This window comes from Cygnus atratus, chromosome 2, assembly GCF_013377495.2.
Source record: "Cygnus atratus isolate AKBS03 ecotype Queensland, Australia chromosome 2, CAtr_DNAZoo_HiC_assembly, whole genome shotgun sequence".
Lineage (NCBI taxonomy): Eukaryota > Metazoa > Chordata > Aves > Anseriformes > Anatidae > Cygnus > Cygnus atratus.
Window position 1 is genome coordinate 86226710 of NC_066363.1, and position 14086 is coordinate 86240795.

A 14086-nucleotide genomic window follows, 5' to 3' on the forward strand; every position below is an offset into this window, starting at 1 on the left:
GACATGGGTTACTGGGTGACCTTGGCAGTAAGGTGATGGTTGGACCATGATTCTGTGATTCTGTGACCAGATGATCTTGAAGGTCTTCTCCAACCTTAATGATTCTATGATTCTATAAAGCTGCAAGTGCTGAGCAACTGGGGCCACCCAGACTACACCTATATGTATTGAATCAGGCTTCATGGTGAGGCAGCACAAGACGATGATCCTGGGGGAGAGGTGTCTGGTTTACCTGGGAGTAAATTACGTTAATGTTCCCCGAGCTGAATCTCTTTTGTCTGTGATGGTAACTGTTAGGAGATCTCCGTGTCTTCATCTTGATGCACAAGCTTTTTCATCCTATTTTTTCCCTCTATCCTGTAGGCCACACTGCAGCCTGAAGTCACACACAAGCACCGTGTAACTTTTCTGCTCCACTACCCCGGGAGGACAGCGAACGCCCGGGCTCCCGGCACCGCGTCCAGGCGGCGAGGACGGCCACAAGATGGCGACGGCGGCCGTTGGAGGCGCGGCCCGGCCCCGGAGCCGCCCCGTTGCCACGGGGACGGGCGTGCCGCTGCGGCCGGGGGCCGGCGGCGGGGCCAGGGCCGGGCGCGGCCCGGTGCTGTCGCTGCCAAGTACGGCGCTGTCTGCCTGCCTCCTGCCCTGCTTTGTCCGGCTGCTGCCTCTGGCTGTGGTAGGAGAGGTGGTGGCACGGCGAGGGGCCCTCGGCCCGTTTCCACCACGGTGCCTTTGTGGTTCCTGCAGCCTGCCACTCTTGTAGCTGGAAGCAAACGTGGCTCAGGCTTGAGTTTCCTACGTCTAGGCAGCAGGCGGTGCGTTTTGTTTTATAGTAATACAGGTCTGATATAAGGAGCTTGCCCTTGTGTGTCAGGAGAGGTTTCTGGTGCTCTGGTGGGCTGCGGGATGATCTCAGGGGGGAGCATGGTGCTGAGCATTTGCCTTTTTCCAGGTGTGCTGCAAGAGCCCCATGGTCAGGCTGTCTTCACAGGCTAGTTCCCACCTAGCTTACCTTCCTCTAGTGCTTGCCGAGCTCTAAGCCTGGCTGCTGGTCCCACCTCCTAACAGCAGACTTGTTGCACTCTGAATTAGAACATCCATTTGGTTTGCAGAGATCCGCTAGATGTTGTCAGGTGGAAGAAAAAATCAGCCGCAAACACTATGTACCATGGGTGAATCCCAGTAGAGTTCAGTCTGTTAGAAGAGAGGAGATTCTCAACCAGTTGCGGGCATTTTCCCTTGTAAATGAGCTGTGTAAGGGGCTTATTTCTTCGAAAATACTCTTTCATTTTAAGCTGTCAAAGTAGAGATCCAAATGACTGGCAATCCAGCAAACTAAAATGAATGAGAGTATTTGGGATAATGAGGTAGAGCGGTTTCAGATGGACCAATTAGTGTAGTGAAATAAAACAGTCTAATGGCTCTTTGCCCTTGGTACCAACAAAAGTAAGTTCTTTAGGGCATTTTATTTAGAGATGAGTTTCAGCATATTCGTGTTTGCCTAGTAGCTCCTGGAGAGGATGCCTGCCTTAAGATAGTTTACTTACACCTAGGTAACTGCATTCACTGCATTTGGAGTCATCGCAGTAAGTCTGTATGCCTTTCATAGCATAATTCCTTAGATTGTCTTTTTCTTCCCTGTCTGCCACTTCATGTTCCCTTTAAGGAAATTTCCCTTCCTTGTAGAGTTTTTTGATGTTTCTGTTTGTTTGCTTGCTTGTTTGTTTTTGCATGCAGAAAGTTGAGAAAGGAGTATTTCTGGCGAGGGCTTAACTTACCTTATTTTATTAAGGAGGGGATGATTTGGGGATCAGGTTGGATTATTTTACAAATAAAGACCTAGAAATGGACAAATTAGAATGCTGCCTTTGCTTTTGGTGATAGATGTGAAGGAAAGGACACAAAAGGCTTAACTGCTACTAGCTGTCTGTTGTGATTCTCCCTGCTCTTGGTGTCCTTGACCTGGTCTGCTGCCTGAATGTGTGTGTTGCCATGTACTAAAACATTTCATATGAAAACCTGAATGCTATTTCAAAACTTAAACCAAGGCCTTCTTTGTTGACTATGATCCTCCAGCATTTGCCCTTGCTATGTGCCCTGGAATAAAGAATACTTTTCTTCTACCTTCATGCTGAAATGCAGCATGTTGCTCAAATTTCAGGTTGACTAGATTTGTTAGTTGCCTGAAAAAGGGATGCTACCAGTTACGTTTTATGATAAAATTTTCTTTTCCATTACTGCAGAATGTTATTACCAGATGCCCATGAAGCGACCAGAGAAACCAATGAACTCAGATATCCCAATTCCTCCAACATCTCAGATTCCAGGTCTTGCAAAAGCTCCCAATGAAGGGACATTTGCGTGCCGCAGGAAATGGATCAAAGACACCGATTCAGCTTATGTAAGGCTGGCAAAGCAAGGAGGCCGACCTGGTGTGTGACTTTTTTGGCTGTTTGTTCTAGCATTATTTTCTTTGGTTTTCCTTGAGTTTGGTGGTAGAAAAATCTTGTAGACATTTCAGAAGAATCCTCTGAAATTCTGAAATTCAACTAGGGGAAAAAGTTTGAAACTGTGACATAAGAGGTCAGCTTGTAATGATACCCTTGCTGTGTATTGAATTAACTACCTGTTATCAAAATAGGTAGTTTTGCTTTATGTCTGACCTACTTGGATGATGCTGGCAGTTTAGCTGCATTTGAGATAGGTCTTTACAGTTTATGCTAGGGCTGTTTAAGTAACAGTCTGGTAAAAACAATCCTGTCACAAAGAATTTGTATCAGAAAGCTTGGTAGATGTCTGTGAAGTGTTTTTTTCTAATGGCATCCAGTTTGTTAGGGTTCTGTGTATATTCTGTTCTTGTACCAGGACACTCCATGTTTTTGTTGTTTCCTTTATTGGGAAAGAGAAGCTGAGAGACTTGAACAGATGGCAGGCGTGCACACTTAGAGCAGGGTGACAAATACAGGAATATGAATTAACAGACACCAGCAGAAATGTGTCAAAACTTTTAGAAGATAAATAGGGTACAAATGAAACATGGTGCTGCAAGGTTCTGATTGCCTGTTTAACCAAGGAAGACAGATGTTACTTAGTGAATACTAAAAGGTATCTCTTCTTGGTAAAACAGCGGCCTGAAAAGATGATGCTTTTATAACTAGAATAAGAGTCAGAAAAGTAGCAGCTTTTGTCTTTTCATCCTAAGACTTGTTGAAGCACTACGCTCCTGTTACAAGCAAGTCATCTCCAGTAGCATATGCTGCGCCTGACTGGTACTCACACTGCTCCAATCTTCCAGCAACCCATGAGCCACGGTAGGTCTGCCGAGATCTTGAATAACTTCCTGGGTTCTCTCTTTATCTGTTAGTGTTTCAGAATAATTTTGTCATAAAATGAAAAATACATATCCCTGGTACAAACAAGTGTTAAATCTCTGTCTGCAGGAACTATGTTTCCACTCTACCAGATTTTATGATTCACAAAGAGTTCAGTGCTGATGACCATCATAGTAATTACGAGACCAGAAGAGGGCCTTTTGATTTTGATATGAAAAGCGTTTGGCAGCGGGATGTTGCGAACAAAGAAAATGCAGAGAAAAAAAAGGTATGTTGGAGATGGCTTTGTTTGCATAGCTTGTCCAGATGCTTCTGACTGAATTTGTTGGTTCTTATGAAGGGAAGTTGCAGTCTAGTAAAATTATGTTAAAGTGTTGCAGTTGTAGCATATGAACCAGATATGCAATTTCCAATTGCACCTGCACATATTTAAGTGTGAATGAAAACTGGGAGTTAGTTTCTATCCTCTTATGCTTTGTTTCCCCTGAAATTCACTTCTGTTGAATTGAATTCTTGTTCAGTGGTCTTGGGGGAGGAAGGAATGAGGAGGAGGAGGAGGAGGAGGGAACAGAAGGCTGTTCAGAAAAAGGGTTTGTTTTAAAGTTCAAGAGAGAGTCCTGAAAGAGACCACGCTAGCTGCCTATGAACAGATTTATCCACCACAAAATGAGCGTAGGGCAAACTATGCTTAGAGCGAACTTTTCTGTGATGATCTTAGGTTTACAGGACAAAACCCCATCTCCCATCCTCCATCTTTCATCCTCCCCTCCTGCTCATTTAGATATTTAAGGCTTACATTTTTATAATAGGCTCTGTAGTCCTGGGTGCCTCAGTTACCATATTGCTTTGAATATACATGGAAAGACTTTTGATGTACTTGAAAACTAGTACCTCCCTTCCACTTGACTACAAGTGCAGGAGTTGGACATTTTAAGTAAAAAGTCCTTAACCTTTGCTGAGGAGAGTAACAAGTGCAAATTCAGAATGATTGCTTGTGTAAATGGGGATATGTTGTCTTTCTGAACGGGCTTGGGAATGTTGTCTTAGTCTGCAGAAGTAGTCATGCGCATGATGTATGCTTCAGGTATAACTTGCTGATGCCTTTAGGTGAAACTTTTTTTTCAGTCAGTCTCAGGGCACTGAAACCTGAAACTCAAACTGCCATGGAAGTCTCTTAGAGGATCAAAACGTGAGGAAGATTAAGTGCTCCCTTACTTAAGAACCCATTGTCTTTACTGCTCTGAGACAAATTTGATTTTGGTAACGGTATGTGTAGTTCAAGTCCATGTGGGGACTGGTGGAAGGTCTTTTGCTGTTAGGTGTGGAATTTGATCAAGACCCAGTTTCATTCAGTCTTGTACATGAAAGTTCTCTTAAATTTTTTATTTATCACAGAGTACAAAGTGAATAAATGGTACTTACTCAGCTCAAATTCCAAATCTGCAGAGGCCCTAATACGTAATCTGTATTACTGTTTTGGAAGCTGAATTTTGTCTAAGGTACTAAATCCCAAACCTTACTCTTTTATAATTAGGTGCCTCAGATAACAGATTCTGTGGCTCATGCCTTAGGTTTCTCACCCCCTTCACACCACCAGCTCTGAAATGGTTGTCCTATTGCAGAGTACCTTTTTTGTACCCTCACAAGAAGTGTCTCATGTACCTTGAAACATCACATGGTGCTTCTTTTGCATCTACTTCTACTTCCTTGCTTTTATAAGAGGTTTCTATCCCGTGGTTTGTTCAGAGTACTTTCCTGAAGATTCTTCCAGTGAGACAATACAACTAGCCCTACCAAACCGTCTTTGTTTTTAGTTTTCTCACTGTACATTTTGTATAATGAAGGTTAGAGATTCCAAAACCACCACAGAAAAAATTCTAAGCAATATTCAATTTACTGTTTGACTAAATGATGACAGTGCAGTAGCAAACTACCTCAAGTATTTAGGTTGAATGTCTGGACAACATTATTCAGTCCAGTCTGATTAGGCAGCCCTTAAGAAGAAAGATGTATGATGCAATTATGGAGGGAAATCCCAAAGGGAGTCTTTATGGACAACTACAAAAACATTTTAACCTCTAAGGGTTCCTGCTCTACTCAGTTTGGAAAACATTGTTCCCGAGTGGGCCCTTGCTCTGGAGCTTTAAACATTTATGCCATGTTCCTCTGAAGTGTTAGAATCTCCATTGCTCCTCATGTTATGGTTGTCACTGCATGGAAGAGGACTGGAGGTCAAGCAGTGTGGTACCCCTTGCCTCAGGATGGATCCCATGATTCCTCCCTAACACCTTAATCACAGGGATAATTCTTATTCTGGGAATTTAGCAGAGCAGCAGAGAACTGTTTGTGCATGAAGGATTTAGCTTCTGTACTCATGGCAAAGTGATGGGTTACTAGAGCAGGTGGAAGCATCCTTTTGCCTTTGTACCATGTGGACTAACCTGAGTGAGTTGAAAATGCTATGAACCAAAAGAGAGAGGCGTGTGTATGAGTGAGAAATCAGTTGGAGGTGGCATCAGAATTAGTATCTTACTGCAAAACCATGAAGATTAATACGTTGATTAATACGAGATTAATGAACTCAATGTCTTGAATTCTGCTAGGCATACATAGGCGTACATCCCTTATCTGTCAGTAAGAGTAAGCAATACCAGCAGGGTTTTCTGTTGTGCTTTTTTCTTATGGCAGTTTTACTAGAGGTGTGCTGAGTGAGCCTTTGGTTTCTGTAGTAAACGCTTCTTAGCCAAACACTTAAGCCCATGTATTCCTGCAAAGAGTAGTTCATATCTTGCTCACAGTTGATATGCAGGTATGAACGGTTGTGGAAGAATGAGAGGCTTTTCTTCATGCCCAGGCGTGATTTGTTCATCTCTGAACATTGGCATTTTTTCCTTCCAAAGATTGGAGAATGCAATCGAGATCTGGCTATGCATTTCGTATCTGTAATGGTAAAGTGCCACAATTGTACTAAATTGTACGCCTTGAGGGCAAAATTTCCTTTTGTGCTTCTGATCCATACTGTCTAGGTCTCATTTTTCCACTGTGTTGATTGCAGTTCTCTGCTGCTCCTAATGAAGGACAGGTCTGAAGAGCTATGGTATGGTGTTCCATTCTGTAATGTCAGCCTTGGTGAAAAATACAGATTGTTGTATCAAATAATTATGGTCACATTGGAGTTCTATGTCTTGCAGAATCCTGGAAAAAGAGTATCTTCACTCCTTATACACATACAGGACTCTGTGTGTATACATGCATATGTATATAGGTACATGCTATAGTAAAAGGATTACTCATCTGAGGTCAGGATTTAACCTCAAATATGTGTTTGGAGTGTAATGTGGAATTTTGCCCTTGATCTCGGGGGAACTAGGATTTCACCCAGGTGCTTTTAGCTTTCCATATTAGCAGGAAGTATCTGTTGTTCTTCACCTACCACCCAGACGTGTGGAAGAGTATTGAGGTCAGGGTTTTCACTGAGGAAAACCACAACCGAATATGTTTACCTTCTCATGGTATGACTATAATTACATCATAAATTGTTGGGTATAAATGAAGTAGTTGCTCTACAAATTACAATTAGTGTTTCTTGAATGTGAAATTAATAAATGTGTCTGCATAGCCGCTAAGATGAACACATTGTGTCTGAGCTCATAGCTTTCAGGCATTTACACAAACAAGATAAAGGACTTTAAGCGTTTCTGAAATGATACTTTTTTCGTGGATTGAAAGGAGTTACCCATTTTGGTAGCTGTCATAGTCAAATGCTGTAAATGTAAGTAATCACTCTTAGATTATGTTGGTAACTATATCGTCACAAATGGAGAGAGCACTTCAACCAAGTGGAAAATGTCCTACATAGTTTGTTTTTTCTGGGAAACTTGGTTTGCTTTTTATTTGGGAAACTCAATGGCTGTTGAATAGAGGCTTGTCAGAGTCCTCCATCTGGAACTTCCATGGTGTGTCAGATCTGAAATGGTGCAGTTTAATGCTGAAGAGAAAAAAAGCAGTGACTTTTCTTGCACAGTAGAATAGTGTTTTTGAAATGTAAAGCAGAAAAGGGCTGCCACAGCAGATGAGCATTCACAGATTTTGAAAGCAGTTGTAGGCAGCTGATTTTTTTTTTTTTTTTTAAACCTTCATGTTGGACAACAGACCCCAGTCTTAATCCAGCATCACTGTGTGCTCTTTTCAGTGTCATCTCTTCTTCAACGGGTATTCCAGTTTTTCATCTCCTTAAGCTTCAATAAAATGTCAGTCTGTTTAGCTGAAATTCTGGGATTTTTCTTCTGGTGCAGCTCTGGTTCTGAAGTCTGTAGGAACTTCATCACTGACTTCCTGTTTCAGAACATGTAGAACTGCACTAGGCTTCACTTGTTCCCAGAAAATAAGAAAACTACGCTCTCCAAACATTCATGTCTACTTTTTTTAAACCGGCTTCTTCATGGGTCAGATGTATTCAAACAATAATATACTTTGCCCTTTCTAAACAAAATCTGCACAGGGTCCTGGGAAAGTCTGTGGTGTGTTTACATCGGTTTTGGAATCTTTTCATCATGCATGTTTTCATACGAGTTGTTTTGTATTGTCCACAATCCAATTGCAATTGCTGGTGATGCATCTAATTTTTGCACTCTGTTCATAATTTTTGTTCTTTTAGGTTAAATGTATAGCGGTAGGTATGTCTACATAGGTGAAAAGTATCTTTATCTTTAATGTGCTTTTAAATTTACAGAGCAATGTATTTAACTTCCAGTTATCCTATCTTAATTTATTTTGCAAGCAGCCTCTTATTCTATGGGGCACTTATCTGTATTGCAAGTTTAAAAAAAATTAGGTGGTCAAGTAACATGTAGGTTCTAATTAAGGGAATATATTAGAACAACACAAAAACTTTCTTGATAGGCTTTGAAAATTGTACATACCATCTTGAGGGTTCCTGCCCACTCTTTCTTTTTATGCAATGAAAGAAGTTGTACATAGTCTTTGAAGACTTATTGTTGCTGTTTTTTTGCTTTTTTTCTTTAAGTAGCTCTTAGTGAAAAATATTGGAATTGTTGGGGATATTTAATTGAGTGCTTTTATTTGAGAGGGAAGTATATCGACCGTTCATCGGCTGTTAGTTTTGAAAGCTGTTAAAATAAACAGCTTTGATGTGTGTTGCAAATGTTTTTCCACTACTTTTTGGGTTCTCTAACTTTGAGGCCTAGAGTTTGTGATGTCACTTCACCATCTTTCTAGGTGTCTTCTTATCTTTGCATAATGAATAAAGAATAAAAATAAAATATACATTCTTATAGACTTTTCTCAGTACACCTGTATTTGTTGGAATTTCAAGCCTCAAATTCATATACCACCATCGCTTTCTCATCCCATTGTATGAAATGTCCTATGTTTTTTTTATTTAAAAAAAAAAAAAGTACTAATTAGGCTGGACATTAGTTTCTGGTCCCACTGGCTTCATTAAGACTGGGATGTTATCATACACTGCACACAGGCAAATAGGACAAGATGAGAGGTTGCAATTGGTAAGTTTGAATTTGAAGCCTAACTTTTGGTAGAAGTGTACTGTGAGGGAAAAGCTCACAGATGAGCATGTTTCTCATTACTGACATAATGAACAAACAGCTGATCTTATGTGGTATAACTAAAGTGCTTTTAAATCTTTTTCTATTCCTTTATACTTCTCTGCTCTTACTTTTTGAAATATTATTCCTATGATAGTACAATTTGATGATTTTGGGGGCCTTTCATATAACTATCACTTCTGACGCCACGTAGTTATTTTTATAACTGTTTTTAGTAAGTTAAGGTCTCTCTTACACAGGTAAAACTCCCAGCTATAAACACTATGTGTCCAAGCAGAACGCCAAATATTTCTACGAACAAGGAATTCAGTGGGAAAAATAGGCTTTCCTTCCCACCTATGTAAGTAACATGTTTATGAAATTCATTAAACTCCTAAACCTGCAAGAGCCTGTGCATGCAAGTAATATTACTGCTTGGGAGCTTGCAGAGGTTAGAGGATTTGTGCATGGCCTTTCTGGATCCTTACTGCTACTAAACGTACTTACTGCCACCATCTATAGTGGTGAAATATTTTAAATAGGAATTTAGCTTATATAGTAAAGCTATTATTTGTTATTTACAGAGCTTTTATTTAGGAAAAGTAGGCATACAATTGTGTGGTAAAATATTGTTGTGTAGTAAGTACTCATTTACTGTATTCTAAATCATGTGTTGTTAATACCAGTGAACAGATGCAAACTATTAGTGTGCATTGTTAATTCTGTGAGTGTAGATTACAGAGGCACAGGTAGGACTACCATTTTCAGAAATCACATCGGCTGTAGCCTAATAGAAGGTCAGGCCCAGCAAACATACTGTTATCAACACCTGGAAGATAATTAATCTTCTAAGTAAGCGATTACAACACTAATCTGTGCGCGCAGCTGAATTGCTCCAGAGTACTTTGTGTTAAAAATAGATTAGAGATAAACATCAGAAAATAGTCTGTTTTAGAAGTATGTTAATGATGCAAAATATGTGATTGAAATGTCTAATGAAATGTATACTTATGATCAAATTTTGGGACAAAACCTGCACAACGTAGGATGAATGTCATCAGCCTTTCAGCTTACATGTTCTTGCTTAGATTTTTCCTTCTCACTTACTTTTTCTGGTCACCGGACCAGAATTATGCCAGTATTATACATGTAAAGTTCCAATAACATGAATGGTTTTTGTCATTTAAAACTACATGTGTATTTACTGAATCAGTTCCAGCTGTGTGCTTTGTTTTTTTCTAAGATGATGACATATAGCATGTGTATTTATTGTTGCTTACAAATAAGTTGTTATGTAAGGCTATTACCTTTTCTGTGCAAAATACATTCTTACCACTTAATCCCAATTTTGGTTTACTTATGCTATTATTTTCTTTAACATGTTTTGATTTACAGGCCTGCTCAGAGAAAAAGTGAAGCAGTAAACTTTAGCAAATTAATTAGCAATGGTTATGGGACTGACTGGTATCAACAACATACTGCATGGAAAAAAAAGGTTCAAGAAACATCAGAAAACAGCGAGCCGTCCACAGGTAAAATTATTGCAAGCTGTTTCTTTTAAATCTTTTAGTGTTAGTTGGATTTGAACTATGGGTATCCTGAATAATTTGATTCTTTCTCTTTAAGTATGCTGAGACTTACTGAATTACCACGCTTGGCTTACAGCACGCTGCAAACAGCTTAGGGAAAGTGCCCTCCTGCTTGTAGTCAGCAAAGGCAGGGGCTTTCATGGCTTTCTTTTCCATCTTTACAGTTGTAGAAGTATGTTCTGTTCTGATCCAAGGGCTTCTGTATGACATATTTTTGTAAAATACTGAGGAGACACAGTTATCCTCCTCCTTGAAGTTGAGCAGACTGCAAAATAGTTGCTATTTGTTTTCGAATAGTCCTTGTCTCCTACTATTTTTTCTGAAAACTTATGTTATAGTTGTCATCAATACTAATGTATATGAAACAGATCACTTTTTATTAAAAAATAAATATATCCACATGATTAAAAATCTTGGTTTTGCAACAGTTTTATTGGATTAAAAAGTTATCCAGTGCTTATTTATGTTTTCAGACCTTGCTTTTGTCATGCACAATAGTAGTAGCTATAAAATAAATCTCTTCCAAAACACTTAGAAATAGAGGTTAAAGGGGGAAAATCCCCCTTCTTGTCGAAGATCTTTTGCTTATGCTTTTTACACTGGTTTGATAAACAAGGTGAGTGGATCAGTTTTATATAGCAACCTTTTAAAACGCTATTGAACGTACGTATTGCAAGCTCCAGAATTTTATTTTCAACTGTATCAGTGAATGCTTGTCTATATGCTGTGGATTGACATGACTTTCTTGAACTTGATAGATCAATGTGTGGAAAGTTTAGTGGCTAGTAAAATTAATTTCTATGACAAATTAGCACCTCCTGGAATGATTTTATTGGACTTCCGTTAACATTAAAAACAATGTATCTACAGTATTTTTTTCTTCATATGTAAATATATGAAGAATATACAAATTTACATATTTTATACAAAAAATTGCACTTCGAATACTGCATTCAGTTTTGGGCTCCTCACTAGAAGAAATATTGAGTTACTGGAATGCATTCAGAGAAGAGCAACAAAGCTGGTGAAGGGACTAGACAACAGTGTTAATGAGGAGTGGCTGAGGGAACTGAAGTTGATCAGTGTGGAGAAGAGGCTGCGGAGAGACCTCATCGCTCTCTACATCTACCTGAAAGGTTGTAGCAGGGTGGGTGTCATTTTCTTTTATCAGATGCAAAGTGATAGGATTTGAGGAAATGGTCTCAGGTTGTGCCAGGGGAATGTTTAGATTGTATATCTGAAAGGATTTATTTATGGAAAGGGTGGTTAGGCACGGGAAGAGGCTGCTCAGGGAGGTGGTTGAGTAACCATCCCTGGAGGTATTTGAGACATGTGGATATGGCACTTAGAGACATGGTTTAGCGGTGGACTTGGTGGTGTTAGGCTGATGGTTGGACTTGATGATCTTGGAGGTCTTTTCCAATGTTTTCCAACCCTAACCCTGATTTATAAAAAAATAAAAAACCCAAACAACGTATTTTAGTTTCAAAAATAATGGAAGTGGGCCTCAAATGGGACATTTGGGGTATAAAGAAAACTGCAGATTTTCAGAATAATCACGATATTGGTTTGGTTATAGCACAAACACAGAGAGAACAAAATGTTGGGTATACTGTATAAAGACTGATGAAAAGTCAGTATGCTGCGTAGTTTACTATAGAGTTGCTTCATATTCTCAAGAGGCTTTTCTTTCACAAACTGCTAAATAACATGAAACCAGCTTTTATTGCATTGCCCTTATTTGTCATTCTGTTTCTTGTCTCAGTGTAAAAGGAGGGTTCTTAATGTTTTCGAGAGTATGGTTTCATCCAGACATGTTGTTGTACCTTGATTCAGTTTGGCTTCATCCTCTTTGTGCTTTCAGGTGTGTGCTGAAGATAGCACTTCGGTACTTTTGTCTGCTTATTGAAAGCAATTGACAGCATGAGCACCTTGCAGCTTCCTTTTGAGGTGGAGCTTTGTCTGTTGTCTGCTTCATAATATAAGTCCAAGATATATCAGACAGGAGATACAGCCCATTGCATATATAAATGTATAACTCTTGTGGTGGTTTACAGTTTTGTATCATACTGCAGACTTTCCATGTAGCTTGTCATTCTTAGTTAAAAATTAAAGTACTGGAATTTATATGCATTTTGACGTGAGTGAGAGAAACTAAATGTTACTTGATCTTTTTATTCTTATGGTTATCACAAGTACTTTCATCTATTTTTATTGCAGATTCAGAGCCATCACAGTCTGAATCAGCACCTGCAAGCAACGAACTGAAGCCAGAGTTTCAGGGATGTAATAAGTAACTTAAAAGATGATTGGGGAAACTAAGGCATTATATGGCTTATGATAAAGTCCACTATTTACATCTTTGTTGGTTTACTTTTGTCTGATTAGATTATTTTAATGATTGAACTCATCCCTGATTGAGTAGTTCAGTTGATTTATAACATGAGTGAACTTTGTGGTTGATGACAGCATATTCTAAAGAATAGCTGTCAGTGCATACGCCTAGACTTTTTCTTTATATATATAGAGAGAGCAAAACTAAAGTTCTCTCCTATATCAGACTTGTGCTCCCTTGCTGTTGTCACATAGTATTGTCCTGTTGCTGCTAATTTGACTATATACGTGTACAATATCAGTGTGTCCAAACCAACAAGTTTCTTTCTTTAACTACAATTATACTTGTGACCTATGACAAAAAACGGTGAGGGAGAACTGCATGGTATGGGAGGAAATGTAAATAGAAAGAACTGAACTGGTATGGCTACTTGAAGGAGAAAAGAAGTCAAACCTTGATTGGAAAGATGGCTTCTTAGTGCCTAAAGAACATTTAGACCAAATATTCAGATTTCTTAGACAATTATATTGCTATGCATGCTGTGAAAGAACTAGTTGATCGGTGATAGTGTTCAGCCACGTAATTAAGCTAAGACTTGTTGGCATTTCCTGTTATACTCATATTTTACAGAAGGTGGGTTGTTAAGGGAGTAGTGGCATAGACTAAGTTGTGCGTATCTACACATTCAGCCTTTTAAATGAAAAAAAAACATTTATCCTGAATTTGACTACAAAAATAAATTGTATGCTAAATGTGTTTACTCACACCAGCAAAACACTTTGCACTTTGAAAAAAAATTGTTTTAAAACTCTGAAATACATACGCTGACATTTTAGCACTTGCTCTTTTATCTGCTTGAATTAGAATATACCCTTATATGCTGTGAATAATTAAATACTTTATTGTAAAGCCCATTAGAAAGTGGATCCAATTTCAATAGGATATTTTTGCTTATGCTATAAAAAGTGAAGTTTTTAATAAATTGTATTTATTTTCCTTTTCTGAGTGCACTTATTACATTGTATGCCTCTGAGTCCAGGAGCTGAAGATTTTAAAATGTAATACTGAGTGTGCATTTCTGTGAACAGAATATAGAATACTTCAGTAGGAAGAGATGTTCCAAGATCATCTAGTCCAAGTGCCTGACCTCTTCAGGGCTAACCAAAAGTTAAATCATCCTGTTGAGGGCATTGTCCAAATGTATCTTGAACACTGACAGGCATGGGGCATCAACCACCTCTCTAGGTGGTCCAGTGTTTGACCACA

The 14086-nt window shown here is 39.1% G+C and overlaps 1 protein-coding gene across 1 annotated transcript; it reads left to right on the forward strand.

Annotated features, from left to right (window-relative positions):
* The first annotated feature begins 560 nt into the window (after nucleotides 1-560).
* C2H7orf57 (chromosome 2 C7orf57 homolog) lies at nucleotides 561-13832 on the forward strand. Its single transcript, XM_035552760.1, has 7 exons — nucleotides 561-815; nucleotides 2244-2432; nucleotides 3203-3311; nucleotides 3441-3600; nucleotides 9157-9257; nucleotides 10292-10428; nucleotides 12706-13832. Exons 2-7 carry the CDS (start codon nucleotides 2258-2260, stop codon nucleotides 12780-12782), a joined length of 759 nt encoding a protein of 252 aa, XP_035408653.1. The 5' UTR covers nucleotides 561-815; nucleotides 2244-2257; the 3' UTR covers nucleotides 12783-13832.
* The last annotated feature ends 254 nt before the right edge of the window (nucleotides 13833-14086 follow it).

What these genes read in the sequence shown, in the direction of transcription:
- C2H7orf57 (XM_035552760.1), top strand. Translation starts at nt 2,258, where the DNA reads ATGCCCATGAAGCGACCAGAGAAACCAATGAACTCAGATATCCCAATT. An exon ending in CCAGCAACCCATGAGCCACG is followed by an intron (nt 3,312 to 3,440) that starts GTAGGTCTGCCG and finishes CTCTGTCTGCAG; the next exon opens with GAACTATGTTTCCACTCTAC. An exon ending in AAAATGCAGAGAAAAAAAAG is followed by an intron (nt 3,601 to 9,156) that starts GTATGTTGGAGA and finishes TCTCTTACACAG; the next exon opens with GTAAAACTCCCAGCTATAAA.